Raw genomic sequence first — 13,942 nt, 5'->3', positions numbered from 1 at the left:
CTCTACTGACTATGAAAAGCTGAACTTTCCTATTATTTCCCGATACCCAATACTCGTAGATGATTCGATTTTCCTTGTTATCCCCAACGCCTTGCTGTAGGGCCTATATGCATATAAATATAACCAGTATTCCAAAAAGAGAAATTTCATATATGGTGGACCACGGATACTATGTCTCTCTTGTCAGCCAGTCTGCATGTTCGGTGACCCTCCAAGGCTTGATTCCTTGAGGCTTCTCTGCACGACTCTTCTTGGCTTGCTTTAGGATCTTATTGCTCTCCTCGTCCGTCATTAACCTTCGGAATTGTTGCACTTCTTGATTGGCAGTGTTTGGAGAGGCCGAGAATTCATGGAAAAGAGCTTCAGCTGTAACTCATGTTAACTACTATCGCGGGGAGTGGTCAAGGAGGCTCCATTCAGGAAAGATGTGAACGGGAATATTGCGTACGTGATGGCTGTTTAGTCGCCAGAGGCGCAAGGAGTTGTGGGATCGTGGTTCGCAAGGCGCGTAGCTATATTAACGGGTCAGTGACTATCGCTCTGATGGGATACATGTTGCTACCAGGACTAGTAACTTACCTGGATGTGCATTTCCTTGACAGTATTCAGCGCTCTCTCAATGCGCTCTTCGTCCCAGACATCTTCCCCAGCATTTGGTGCCGTCTGCTCGCCACTTTCGGGTCCGCGTTCACCAGTTGACAGTTCTGGGTCTTTCTGGATGACGGCCATTTCTCCAGAATCAGTATTACCTGCCCAGGCGCCGGATGGTCTCGTGGCTTTAAACAATGCGATGAGAGCTTCAAATAACGTGGGGTATTAGCGCCGATTGAGTAACCCTGGCTGATACGCTAGGCGCTCTTTGGTAATGCGAAGGGCAGTCGATATAAGAATATTCGGCTTCCCAGATCCTGTTTTGATGCGCAGATCAACTCCCAAAACCGCCCTAAGCCTCTGGGGGAAAGACCTTCTAATATACGAGTTTACCAAGAAGCACTTTAAAAGGCCTTCGAGGAAGTTCAAGCTTTTGCAGAACCCACCGGAGTCAAGGGATTTTGTTGAATAACCTACCTAGTTATTCATTGCCATCCTCATTGAGTCTTGCCCTAGCCCAGTGCCAACCCAGACCGGGTCATCTTCGGCTAGCCAGTGCGCTAAACACGCTAGCCGAGCCTGGATTGGATGCTGATATCTCTTGTAGAGTGAGATGAAGTAATGGTAGCTAGCAACAGTACCCCTCCTCCCTAATACAAGACAACTCAAATCCAACACGCACCTGCTCAACGCCTAGCTTCATTCCTCAAGATGGCGGGCTCTGGCATCAGTCAGTTTGGGGAGCCTGACAGTCCAAACAAAAACAACCTTTCCCCAATCGAATCGGATGCTGCTTTCCATGCGGAGCCTCTCAACAGCGCAAACGCGTTCAAGATCGAAGATCACGCGACCAAGACTGATCCATCGTTCATTCAGAACCAGATTTCTATCCAGAGAAGTCCCTCCAATGCTATCTCCCGGGCCCTCTCTACCAAATCAAATGGAAGCCCAACTCTCAGCCGTTCGGCAATCGCTGGCGCTGGCGTTCTTTCAGACAATAGCGAGCAGGAATGCCGCGGTCGTGGAGGCGACTCAGATGTCAACATGACTGAAGACACAAACAACTGTACTCTAAAAAAGTCATCGTCGACTTCCACAGATCGATCTGCTAAATCTACACGTTCCATGAAGTCAGTTCGTTCTGTCAATGCCGTTGGCAGTTATCCACTGGGTAGTCTTCGCGTTCACTCACCCTCCCCAACCCGATCGCCAGACATCGACAACCATGAATTTTTGAAATCCGGAGACGTGATTGTGATCCGTGATATTCCCCCAGGATCAATCATAGGATATGATACCAGGAGTTTCACTATCAAGGCTGGTGATAACTTTGAAGGCATCAAGGATATTCCACCCGGCGCGCATTTTGTATGGGGCGGTTCTGGTGCTGCTTCACTTCGTACCGGATTCTGGATCATGTCAGCAAAGAGAGCTTCTGACGAACTTGGAGAGGTTCATGTCAAGAGATGGAATAGCTACGATGAAACTCTGACCGAGGAAGTCAGTGCAGCGGAAATCAGGATTCAAAAAGCAAGTGTTCCTGAGATCTTCGACAAGCTTCAGACGTATACTATTAGCAACCCCACGAAATCGCAAAGCGTTCCCGGAATGACACAATTTGATGCAAAGGGTTCGAACATCTGGAATCACTTGACTTCGTCCATGAAAGGAGCTCTGCTAACTAAAATCACCGGCAAACCTTGGAACCATTGGCAAGTTTCCTCCACCCATGACTACCAGCCTGCAGTCGGACGCAGCGTAGCAGATGATCCTATGGGCTTTCGCCATGATGAAGTGCTTAAATTTGTCTTCCCTCGGGACGACAGAACCTTCTCTACGGATTCAATTGGGCGCGATCGTACAGAGCAGGCAATGGATTCGAGCTCTCATATCATGGCTGTCATCACGGGGAGTTGCACCTATGAAGATTCTGATGAGATTATCGGTGAATTACAATTCTGCTACATCACTGGGATGATTTTGGGCAATGTCGCGTGTATGGAGCAATGGGCTCACATAGTCAAGGCACTCTTCCGGGCTTTTCGTCTCGCTTTGGATTTACCTGTTTTCTTCCGCAAAGCTATCGAGGCAGTCCATGCTCAGCTCATCTATGACGAGGAAGGTCTTGAGGGTAGTATTCTTGACCACGACCCAAACCTTGCCGAGGATCTGAAGATGCTTCTCACTGTTTTCAAGAGCCGGTTGAATGAGATGCTGCTTGCTCAGGGTGTCAATCTTACCAACGAGCAAAATGCGGTTGGAAAAGCATTCGAGGAATTTGAATCTTGGCTGTGGAAGTGGGGATGGGACTTGCGAGGCAACTACGTTCGTTCTGGCAAGATCCAGCTGGAGGATGGAGAATTTGTTGATGCGGAGCTGACGGATTTCGAAGCTGAGGACGAACGAGGTAAGAATTCCCCAAAGAGTCCCCGAAAAGACTCAATCATTGACCTTCTTCAGGTGAGTACGCGCCGGTAATGGTGGACCTCGACGAAGAAGGGCACGAGAGAGGTCTTATTCGTCTGTAGATGGGCAGTCTAATCTGGTGTTGTGCTCTTAGGTCAAATGCAGGATAAGAGTCGTTCCCGACATGGTTCTCGCTCAGGTGGGAAAATGCGATGGAAGTTCTAGTCGACTTCTGTCAAGTTTTTTTTATCTTTTCAGCATTAAAGTTCTTCGCAAGTGCATCAAACACTATTCGACTCTTCATTTCAATTTTTCGACATAGGGGGGATTTCACTCTGTTTGGCTCTACGACTTAATGGGCCAGGATAAAGATCATAATGGCTTGATCATTGGCAGTTATGTGCGATGATTGTCATTTGGCTCCGGTTGGCAGATTGATTAGCAGGGTGTTCAGGAGGTCAATATGTGCATCTCAATGGCGTTTGAGCAAGGGACAGCAGTCACTGTGGTTATAAGGGCGTTGGGCGGCATAGCGTGGTCAATGGACGGATATGGGCCTAAAACAGCGATTCGAGATAATGTTTTAGAACGGGCGAAGACAGTCAAGACATCGCAACCGGGACGAATATCATTGCAAGGTTTTCTTTTTCTCTACTGCTGCGCTAAAAGCTGCCATGTGACAAGATGGGATAGATTGGAGACCAGGCGATTAATGCCGTCCTCCTCGTGATTGTCAACTTCACAGTGAAAACCAAGCCATATTCCATACCACGTAAATCTAGAGACGACGACCACGGCGACCTCCCTTGCGACGAGTAGAATCGGATGGTGTGGGGGTCACATCCTCGATTCTGCCAATCTTCATACCAGAACGGGCAAGAGCACGGAGGGCGGATTGAGCACCTGGACCTGGGGTCTTTGTGCCGTTACCTTTTCCAACTTGTTAGCACCTGAGTTATAATCTATGATGTGCAGGTGCCTTACCTCCAGTAGCACGGATCTTGATGTGGAGAGCGTTGATGCCCAGTTCCTTGCATCGAGTGGCGACATCCTGAGCAGCCAACATAGCAGCGTATGGGGACGACTCGTCACGGTCTGCCTTGACCTTCATACCACCGGTAACACGAGTGACGGTTTCGCGGCCACTGGAATCACCCAGAAAGTCAGCCTCTGTACCGTTCCACTTTCATTTTGCTATACAACTACTCCATATGAGTCTATTCATGGATATACGGACCTGAGATCGGTGACATGGACGAAAGTGTCGTTGAAAGATGCGAAGATACGGGCGACACCGAAGACGAGTTCACCTAAATGAGATCAGCCTTTTGCACAAATATCATGAAGCGGTATTTCGTACCATCTCTGGCTTGAGGGCCGAGAGAGATGTTCTCCTGGGCGGGACGGGTGGCTTTCTTTGGGGGCATTTTGGTCGATTGAACAAGAAACTTGTCGGGCAGCTTCTCTTGGGATTGGTGTCGCGGGAATCTCGAAGTCAAAAAGTTCGAGGAGGAGGTCTCAAAATTCGATTGTGCGGTCAGGACTGCGCTAACGCAGAAAGGGCATCGGCTGTTTTTGCTTAGCGCCTTTTGGGTGTTGCCGATAAGTATAATTTGATCCCGCTCCTTCGATTTTTTCTTCTGACCTCAGATATTCTATTACATCCTTTTCAATCCCATACAACAGCGCCTGCAATAGGGCTCCTTGATGGGAATTGACATTAGGGGATGTGATAATTGATATTTCAAGGTCTGCGAAGGGAAATTCCCGAAGATGGCGTCCAAGATTGCTGGAACCATGGACGGTTTCGTGATTGGAATCATAGGAATGGGCGACATGGGAAAGATGTACGCCCGGAGGCTCAGCGATGCAGGATGGAGGTGAGAGCACATTTGAATCTCTGCCGCTGAGCCAATGCAATCATGGTAAGATACCTCCTGTCCACCCAACCTCCCCTCTTCCCTATATCATGATGACTTGAGCGCATTTGGCTCGAGTATTGTCTTCAGCCGGCCTGAATGCCATTCTGGCACCAGGTTTGGCGGTTGGCTTTCCTTGATGAAAACCTCAGCTACCTTATTTTACTTCGTCTGAAAGCATAAGCCCCCCTCAGCTTTTCTTCAAAACATTTTGAATACCAGCTGCTAACATAAACCTCCTCAGGTTCAGTTCGGCCAGCCTTCAGAGGAACTCGCTGATCTTATGAGTCGCATCAGGGTCAACGCTTGCGATCAAGAAGAAAAATATGAGAGTCTTCGGCAGGAATTTGCAGATAGAGTAATTACCTTTGTACATAGCTAGCCCGCACCATGCGCTGAGAGATACATAGAAAAAAATCACAATATTCCCCAATGGACACCTCGTCTCGAGAGCAAGCGACTATATCATCTACAGTGTGGAGGCAGCATCCATTGATAAGGTGGTTTCACAATATGGTCCATGTATGGGCGAACGAAATGTCAGATGTCGTGGGAATTGCTGACAGTTCCTAGCAACAAAACAGAATGCTATCGTTGGAGGGCAAACGTCTTGCAAGGCTCCAGAGATAGCTGCATTTGAGAAACATCTTCCAGAAGATGTAGATATTGTCTCATGCCACTCCCTTCATGGTCCAAATGTTGATCCGCGAGGGCAGCCATTGGTGAGCAAGAAATCTCTCACAACCTACCATGCTAATGCAGATTTCCTTAGGTTCTCATCAAGCACAGAGCCTCTCAAGAAAATTTTGATAAAGTAGAACACGTCCTCTCCTGCCTGGGTTCCACACACGTCTACCTCTCTGCAGCAAAGCACGATCGAATCACCGCCGATACACAGGCCGTTACGCACGCTGCTTTCCTATCCATGGGCAAAGCCTGGCACGCAAATGCCCAATTCCCCTGGGAAATAGCCCGCTACGTGGGGGGCATCGAGAACGTGAAAATCAACCTCACTCTCCGTATCTATTCCCAGAAGTGGCACGTGTATGCCGGCTTAGCGATTCTAAACCCATATGCCAAAGAACAGATTAGACAGTACGCACAGAGCGTCACTGATCTGTATAAATTAATGCTTGGGGGTCACAGGGCCGAGTTGGAGGATAGAATTAAGAAAGCGGGGGCCTCTGTGTTTGGGACGCAGAAGTGGGAGGATGATTTATTACTCCAAGATGATGTTCTGGATCGGTTCTCGCTGGGCAAGAAACCAGAGACGCCTCTGCCGAATAATCATCTGAGTCTTCTGGCTATGGTTGACTGTTGGTCTCAATTGGGGATCGTTCCATATGATCATATGATCTGCTCTACTCCCCTCTTCCGACTATGGCTGGGCGTTACTGAATATCTGTTCCGCAAGCCGGCCTTGTTAGACGATGTTATTCGGATAGCGATTGAGGATATTAGTTTCAGGTCGGATGATCTAGAGTTCACGTTTGCGGCCAGGGGCTGGTCTGATTGTGTCACGTTTGGAGACTTCGAGTCTTATAGAGACCGGTTCCAGAGTACACAGAAGTTCTTTGAGAAGAGGTTTCCGGAAGCTACCAAGGTTGGGAATGAGATGATGAAGACCATCCTTGAGAACACAAAAAAATAGACGGTATACGCCTGCACTAGGTTAGGGAATTGGCGTTCTAGAGTTTATTGCAAAGGCGAAAATGAATCGCTCCATGGCCTTTCATAAATCGATTTCGTACCAACCAAACTTGATATTGTGAATCCTGTTGTAGGTATGGGCATGAGAAACCCAGGAGTTTCCAGTCCAACACCAGAGTCGTCCAGCGTTTCGGGAAAGAGCTTTGGCGGCGTGATCCATCATAATCCGAAGCCCAGTCTTTCTGCTGTTATCGAATTTCGCATGGCCGAGGTTATCCAGCTCCGTCACTGTTGAACACCATATATGTGCGGGGAAGAATTCTGCATTTCTGTGCTTAAAATTCTAAAACCAGCAAAGAGCATAGCCCATCCATTGCAAATGCAGCAGAAACCACTCTCCCAGACCCAAACCCCCAAGCATATCCATCCTAACGGTACGATTTTTGGTATCTGGCTCTTGCACCGGGACCTATCACGCAGATTAGCAAGATCCCAACCATCCTGAGAACGGCATTGCCCACCTCCAAACTTCTTAGGCTCGCATCGTCTGTTGTCGGCAACCAACAATGTTCGGTCGTACTGAACAAGTGCCTGCTTCAGGGTGTTCTTGCTGTGCTCATCGACAAACTTTTGGTAGTATGCGACGATTGACTTGGCGATGGCTTGACGGATGGCGTAGATTTGGGATGTGTGACCACCACCGGTGACTCGGACGCGGATATCGACGCCGGCGAACTTGTCGAGACCGACAATCAGGAGGGGCTCGTAGACCTTGAATCGCAAGATCTCGGGTTGGACGAGGTTGAGAGGCTTTCCGTTGACCTTGACAAGACCCTTACCAGCCTGTTCCCTTCTTGTCAGTATTTCATCCTCCGTGTATTATTGTCCCATAGTTCGTACCTTGCAGTGTGCGACGGCCGTAGCTGTTGATAATTTTGTCAGCATGCCATTTTCCATCGTGACCAGCATCTCAGCATACCTGTCTTCTTCTTGCCGAAGCATTGAACACTCTGGGTTGTCGATGCCATGGTTGCAATTGGCTTGGACAACGGTGTCTCGATTGAAGTGAAGTCGTTTTGATGTCGCTGGCGTTGTAATTCGTCGTCGTTCTTTGGGAATTTTTCGCGTAGGGTAAGAAAGTGTGCGAGCCCTTAAATGAGCGCTAGCCTAATTGGCACTAGTTGAACCGTGCTCTTATCGTACCTCCTAATCTCTCACGTGCATCCGATATTCAACATCAACGACAAGAATGTCCCGCAAAGGGGTAGGCCTTGCGGCCTTCGATCGTTCTCGAATAACATCTGCCCAGTATGCATCTCATGGGAACAATCTCCGGAGCTCTCACTCTACATCTCTCGCAACTCAACTCTCCGTATTCCGCTCCCTTCTCCAGCAGTTCGCTCAGACTCATGGGAAAGACATCCGCTCGAATCCAAGCTTCCGTGCTGAGTTCGCGAGGATGTGCGCTGCTATTGGGGTAGATCCTTTAGCAAGCAGCAGTGGTGCTTCAGGGAAAGACGGTGGAAGTTTCTGGTCACAGATGTTGGGTGGAAGTGTGAATGATTTCTATTTTGAACTGGCTGTCAAGGTTGTGGAGGTCTGCGGCGCCACGAGGGAAGAGAACGGGGGACTTATCGGTGTGAAGGAAGTTAGGGATAGGATTATGAGCACGAGAATTGAGGGAGGGGCGGAGATAACTGAGTAAGGCTTTCTTGTCATCTCTTGTTACAACAATTGCTCACACTTCTAGGGACGACATCCTCCGCGCAGTCAATACTCTCAAGCCCCTTGGATCATCCTACTCAACGCTCACAGTAGGAAATAAGCTATACATCCGCTCCATACCAAAAGAGCTCAACACAGATCAAAGTGCCGTGCTTGAAGCTGCACAGCTCCTAGGTTATGTTACTGTGTCGATGCTCATGGCAAATTTGCATTGGCCGAGAGCCAGGGCCAAGACGGCTATTGATGATCTTGTTTCTGAAAGTATGCTTTGGGTTGACAAGCAGTGCGACGAATGGGAGTATTGGAATCCAGGATTCATGCTCGAGGTGGAAGAAGATGCAAACGGGAGGTGAATGTGCTGAGGCATAACACATTATGACAATCATTTTTGCGGTGACCAAATCTATTTTCGAAGGAATTGGTACTCCAGGAAAGCTGCTGAAGACAGAACAAGACGGAACGGCTTTTCGGGCAGAAGGGGTAACTCCCGGTGGATGGAGATGCGGACATGCCGGCAGAACGTCCTGGAGATATATCTCTACCTCCAAGCTGCGAAGGTACAGCCTGAAGGCCTAGTACATGCATCTTCCCCTCCACCAGCTATTGTACTGGTTGATTCTGCAGGATTACTAGTAGATAGCACGCAAGGGTTCGTGTCTCCAAACTACAAGGACGTCAAGGACGTCAGGGACGTCACCGAAATCCAAAGGACCCGGTTCAAAATAAATACAGAGGCCGAGCGATTCCTGCACATCTACTACCTGGATCTAGTCGATTATAACATCAATTCCAGGAATTCAAATCAGCAAGTCCTTCTGGCTAGCCAGGGCAAAGGCTCAGGAGAAGCAGTGAGTCTAGATCGTGGTGGGGCAACTATGTTTTAAACGTGCAGAGAAGGCACTTGAGGAGAACCTAATGATCAAACGAAGTACCTCTCGGCGTAGACAAGCTCGCGCAACTGGTGCCGCTAATCCTCATACAAGGCCTACCTCATTCGATCCTTCTCATCACGCTCCGGCCACCCACCGTCCTACGAAGGCTAGGAGACGTCGACATCGATGACAGTGGCTCTCTACTCGTCCACACCAGCGATCCCTCGTCTGACTCGTCTTTTGTACCCTGAGAATCCGAGTCAGAGCAGGACAGAGATGATGACGCTACAGACACGGCCGCTCCAAGCATTTCATCCCTCGGGATATTCTGCGCTGGATATCATCACGAGGCCACGTCCGTGGACCAACGAGCCGGGCTGTCACATACAACATGTACCAGCCTAGGCTACCACCGGATCCTGACCGACCTAGACCATAACAACGTTCCAAACATCCTTATGCAGCACCATTTCTATCGTGGCGACAGAATCATCAGCTAAATTCCAGTAGACGTTTAAGAGAACTAATGACCCCTCCTGTCCGTCTGTCAATATCTGTCTAGGCTGTCGCTCTAATCGCCGCCTAAAGTGACTGTCGATGTGGACAGTGTTTGTGGCTTTGCTAGGAACCTCGCTGCCTTCCGGAAGGGGATGAGGTGATTCTCACACACCATCTTTAGCAACCAGATACGTGGGAGGGTCCATGTCGCTTGCCCATCCTATACGCTGGAGAGGAGGACAGACTTGTTCCTGTCGGGGAAATCCCACACCTACACGCCGGATACCTTGCGAGCTGGGATTATATTGAAGTCTACCTTCTATTCCCCCAGATCTATAAGACTTGGGAATACATCCGGGACCGTATTTCTAGTCCGACCGAGCATTAACAGCCGAACTCTACTCCACAGAGACGTTTCTTAACCAGCGTTTCATCCTTGAAGCGACGGACAGACGGGGGTACAGAACACGTACAACAACAGCGTCCACTTGACGATTTGTATTAACCCGTTCGTCGCCCTATATAGGCATTTCCATAGTGACCCCTTAGGGGCATTCAAAAGAATGAGAATACGACTACACTATAGGCATTCCCCAGAAATCGACGTCAATATCGAGGACGACATCTTGGCTTGAAGAGTGAAATTATTGAGAATGGGACAACCTTCAAGGCACGGAAGCAATAGGAATGGTAGCGGCAATGGCTGAAATTGAAGTTGCATGGACACGGTAAAAGTTCTTCTCGATTGAAGGTTGATGGTAACGCCATGTTTTATTTCTAACCAAGGATCATTTTGCCGTTATTTGCTGCTGAAGTTCGGCGTTAGCTTCTAAATTAGAAGCGTTCCGGCGTCGAAAGTGTGTCTGGAATAAGTCAGAGTCGGTCGTTTACTCAAGTGGGTGAGAAAATGTAGCCAAAGGAACAATCAAATCAGAGAGGTGATAACAGACCAAAATTCGAACATGCCACCACTCTTGGTGACTGCCTCACACGGTGCCGCTTTGCGCTATCCGCCGCATCCATTCTCGGAAAGCTTGCAGCCCCTTTGAAATCAAGATGACACATACCAAGCCGAACGCTATGAAAGAGCTAACGATGATAGCTATCACGATGTTTCGCGTCATTTTTTGCGATTGATCTGTTGAATGAGGGTTGTACGTTGGAAAGGTCGCTATTTTGGAGGCAGTGCGGTGTATCTAATGAGCATCAGCGACCTTTTATAGGCTTCCTTGCAGCAAGTGGTCTGGGTGATTCACGAGCTCTGCATACTACTTATCCTGGGTTCGAGAGTCGCATTTGATTATTGTAAGCCGAACTACTTCAGTGATTGATCAGAAATTGAACCCAGTGGTTCCTTGTCACAGTGGAAGGCATTTCTCATAATCCTTTTCCAATCCAGCTCATTCGATTAAGATATGTCATGATTTGCCGTTCTCGACTTGAAACTCTCAACGAAGATGCATATCTAAATTCGTCTGTACAAGTTGTGGCGTGTTGAACAGGCTTCAAGTGATAGCCAGTCACTCATGGTCCAACCTTAACAAAAATCAATTACATCTGCGAAATTGCAACTGCTTCATTCATTGGTCTATGTACAAGAGAGGCTCCGTCGCCTCGCCTCCGTTTCAAATCATCGCCGCCGCTCATAGCCCGGCGTCCTAGTCCTAGTCAACAGAGTCTCAGTTCAAAGGGATGGTACGAGGTGGAGCGAGCAGCGAAAAGCTGCAGAGGAGCGTGAAGATAAGCTGAAGCGTGAAAATAGAAGGGTTGAGTTTGAACATCGTCAACAGTGCCTCGAAGGAGGGCTGGATGGCGAGAACATATCCTACCTTCTAATAATATATAGCTCTCAATTGATCTTGTCGTTGTGACAGAGAATCCCTACTTTCATCTAATATCGACAACTCTTCAGATTCGCAACGGTATTAGCTATTTTCATTACTTCACCCTATCATTGACTTGTGTCGGGCTGGGTCAAATTGCGGGGATTCGATAGGTATGCCTCAGTCGCCTTCTCAAGAGTGTTCTGGGGAGCCAGGACCAGCGATCAGTAGCTGAACAAGACGAGCGTTCAAGGAAGGATGATGCTTCAGCTGCCATAGTGAATCTCTGATGGTGGATGTCTAATGGTAGATTGTAATTGAAGTATGTGAGACGGGTGGGTGCTGTCAAGGATTGCTTTGGCGTGGATATCAGATCAAAGATTGAAAACTAGGGATGTTGAAGGAGGAGGAAAAGGAAGAAAATGCCTGGCTTTTTACACAGCTTTCCTTTCAGCAGTAATGTCTTGTTGTTCCTATTTACCGGCCCCGGCTTCAATCATCCCTATTGTTGATTCTCGCAACTGAGTGGTAGCAGAAGATCAATAGTCGGATTATACTTAAATTGACATTCCATTGGTTGTATTTTTGTGCATCTTGTCTATATCCGAATGAGCAAGTCTCTGCCTTTCGCAGATGACGCTGGTTAGTAGACCAGGTAACCTCCATCTCACAACCATATTATCAATATTTTGAGAAATGGGGAAATGAATCTCTAGCAACACCGTCTAAGGTTAATTGGAAGTTTATTGTATCATCATGCACCCTATTACTGGAGGATTATTTGGAACTTCCCATCTTGCAGTATGAGGGGAGGTATTCAGCTAAGCGAGAAGCGAAAAGGGGGTTGTATTGTGCTCCTATTGTCTACACAGACGAAATTCACTTCTTTTGCAATCCTTTCGTCTCCTATTGTCTTTACCCTCGAATAACCCAAGTCTCCTTCAGTCATGGCATCTATCATTGTGCCAACGGACGATAGCAAACAATGCTCCCCTCTACCCAAATACATTCCTCTTCCTCCTCAGAACACACCTCAGAAAACCAAACGCCCCAATCCTCAAGAAACTCTCAAGTCCAGCTTCTGAATCCCATCACATTCACTACAACTACCACTTGACCATCCATTCTTCTACTCCAGTCAATCACGGCCCAGCATGTCCATCACTCGCCGGCAACTCGAAGCGCTCATGAACCAGCGCCTCACCCGGGCCGGTACGCGCAATCTCATTCATACCTGGCAGCACGTCGTCGGACACCCCCTGAACTACCACCAGCGCCTAACATTCCCGCACCCGGGACCGCGCCCCCGGCAAGCGCCGCCGCCGCCGCCGTTCTACTATCAGGGGGTCGCGAACCACGTGCGCTACGAGGACCTGCCGAGTATTGGTGAGCCGGCGATGGAACTCGTGGGCGAGGTGACGCATTATGAGAGCTGGAAGGGTGGGGATGTGTGGTATTTGACGTGGGAGGATGAGAAGGTTAGGCTTGGGGAGAGGAGGAGGGAGAAAGCGAAGAGGAAGAGGAATTGGGGTGTGTGTTTTCTTTTTGCTTCTGCTTGTATCTTTTTGTCTCTGTTCCCCTTTCTCTTCATTCATTTCTCTCTCTATCTGACCCCTATTCATACCCCATCTAGCGCAGACTCATCCCTTCTAACCGTTGCACAGGTGTAGCAGGGAAGAAGAAAAGGATTCACGCATGGAAGAACAGGAAGGGCGCACCGCTGGCACGGGATGCAAATGGGAGGTTTGTCTGCAAAGGACCTTCTTAATAGAGGGCTAGTTTTGGGAGTGAGACTGGGGGTTGAAAAGCCGGATACCCAGAGGTTGAATTTCGTGGTGTTTTCAAAATAGAAAGTTTCGTCGTTTCTGGATAGAGCTTGCGTGCTGGTTACGCGGGGATGGGAGTTAAATGCCTATACCAAACGGGGGGAGACTTTACAAGCAGAGACATTCTGGGGTTTCTGGTAGGTCTTGCGTGTTGGTTACGCGGGGATGGGAGTTGAAAGCTTGACGCCAAATGGGGGGAGGGTTTACAAGCAGAGACATTTTGAGATTTCTGGATAGGTCTTGCGTGCTGGCTACGTGAGAGTGAGAGTCGAAGACTTTGATATCAATTTTCTTCTTTTTTTGAGGAAAAGGGGGGGGGGGGATTTCGTGGGGCATTTTCGATGTTGATGAGATACCCTATCGTCCCCTGCCATAGGGCTATAGGGGGTATCGACGAGTTTTGAGACAGAAGAGCAGAAGGAGAAATCCCTGTTTTAGACAACGAGCACGAGGCGGGGGGAGTTTTCCGGGCTTGTGGTCCTCCGGAGCCAAATCTTGGAAGTGATTCTGGATCTAGGGATGGAAGTTCTTTACCCCAAAGTCTAATTTGTTTCATTTTGTTTCGCTTTTGACTCTCTTCTGGTTCATAGAGAGAGAGCACTTCGATGTGGATACTTCCGACTTCATTCCTC

The 13,942-nt window shown here is 48.5% G+C and overlaps 7 protein-coding genes across 7 annotated transcripts; 4 read left to right on the top strand and 3 right to left on the bottom strand.

Annotated features, from left to right (window-relative positions):
• Positions 1–106: 106 nt before the first annotated feature.
• On the bottom strand, positions 107–792 carry M430DRAFT_36973 (hypothetical protein). The gene is made up of 3 exons (XM_024867031.1): positions 580–792; positions 449–512; positions 107–366 (listed from the first exon to the last, which is right to left on the bottom strand). The coding sequence occupies exons 1-3, from the start codon at positions 727–729 to the stop codon at positions 170–172; spliced, it is 411 nt and encodes a 136-aa protein (XP_024717926.1). The 5' UTR covers positions 730–792; the 3' UTR covers positions 107–169.
• A 286-nt stretch (positions 793–1,078) lies between these two features.
• Positions 1,079–3,304, top strand: M430DRAFT_61145 (hypothetical protein). The gene is made up of 2 exons (XM_024868903.1): positions 1,079–2,998; positions 3,052–3,304. Exons 1-2 carry the CDS (start codon positions 1,303–1,305, stop codon positions 3,117–3,119), a joined length of 1,764 nt encoding a protein of 587 aa, XP_024717925.1. The 5' UTR covers positions 1,079–1,302; the 3' UTR covers positions 3,120–3,304.
• Positions 3,305–3,364: 60 nt separating this feature from the next.
• M430DRAFT_178706 (hypothetical protein) lies at positions 3,365–4,525 on the bottom strand. Its single transcript, XM_024863753.1, has 5 exons — positions 4,358–4,525; positions 4,235–4,307; positions 3,982–4,142; positions 3,767–3,927; positions 3,365–3,651 (listed from the first exon to the last, which is right to left on the bottom strand). The coding sequence occupies exons 1-4, from the start codon at positions 4,422–4,424 to the stop codon at positions 3,776–3,778; spliced, it is 453 nt and encodes a 150-aa protein (XP_024717924.1). The 5' UTR covers positions 4,425–4,525; the 3' UTR covers positions 3,365–3,651; positions 3,767–3,775.
• Positions 4,526–4,808: 283 nt separating this feature from the next.
• M430DRAFT_36971 (hypothetical protein) lies at positions 4,809–6,890 on the top strand. The gene is made up of 5 exons (XM_024867030.1): positions 4,809–4,877; positions 5,214–5,274; positions 5,327–5,438; positions 5,490–5,638; positions 5,689–6,890. Exons 1-5 carry the CDS (start codon positions 4,825–4,827, stop codon positions 6,565–6,567), a joined length of 1,254 nt encoding a protein of 417 aa, XP_024717923.1. The 5' UTR covers positions 4,809–4,824; the 3' UTR covers positions 6,568–6,890.
• A 90-nt stretch (positions 6,891–6,980) lies between these two features.
• Positions 6,981–7,594, bottom strand: M430DRAFT_61143 (hypothetical protein; the record flags this gene model as incomplete). The annotated part of the gene is made up of 4 exons (XM_024868902.1): positions 6,981–7,035; positions 7,088–7,409; positions 7,467–7,489; positions 7,546–7,594. 4 exons carry the CDS (start codon positions 7,592–7,594, stop codon positions 6,995–6,997), a joined length of 435 nt encoding a protein of 144 aa, XP_024717922.1. The 3' UTR covers positions 6,981–6,994.
• Positions 7,595–7,815: 221 nt separating this feature from the next.
• M430DRAFT_53292 (hypothetical protein) lies at positions 7,816–8,644 on the top strand (the record flags this gene model as incomplete). Its single annotated transcript, XM_024868367.1, has 2 exons — positions 7,816–8,267; positions 8,317–8,644. 2 exons carry the CDS (start codon positions 7,816–7,818, stop codon positions 8,642–8,644), a joined length of 780 nt encoding a protein of 259 aa, XP_024717921.1.
• Positions 8,645–12,322: 3,678 nt separating this feature from the next.
• On the top strand, positions 12,323–13,257 carry M430DRAFT_36969 (hypothetical protein). The gene has a single exon (XM_024867029.1). The coding sequence runs from the start codon at positions 12,639–12,641 to the stop codon at positions 13,152–13,154; it is 516 nt and encodes a 171-aa protein (XP_024717920.1). The 5' UTR covers positions 12,323–12,638; the 3' UTR covers positions 13,155–13,257.
• Positions 13,258–13,942: the final 685 nt, after the last annotated feature.

Source organism: Amorphotheca resinae (genome assembly GCF_003019875.1).
Source record: "Amorphotheca resinae ATCC 22711 unplaced genomic scaffold M430scaffold_11, whole genome shotgun sequence".
Taxonomy (NCBI): Eukaryota; Fungi; Ascomycota; class Leotiomycetes; order Helotiales; family Amorphothecaceae; genus Amorphotheca; species Amorphotheca resinae.
The sequence above is the reverse complement of the archived record's forward strand: the minus strand, read 5'-3'. Positions and strand labels throughout refer to the sequence as shown.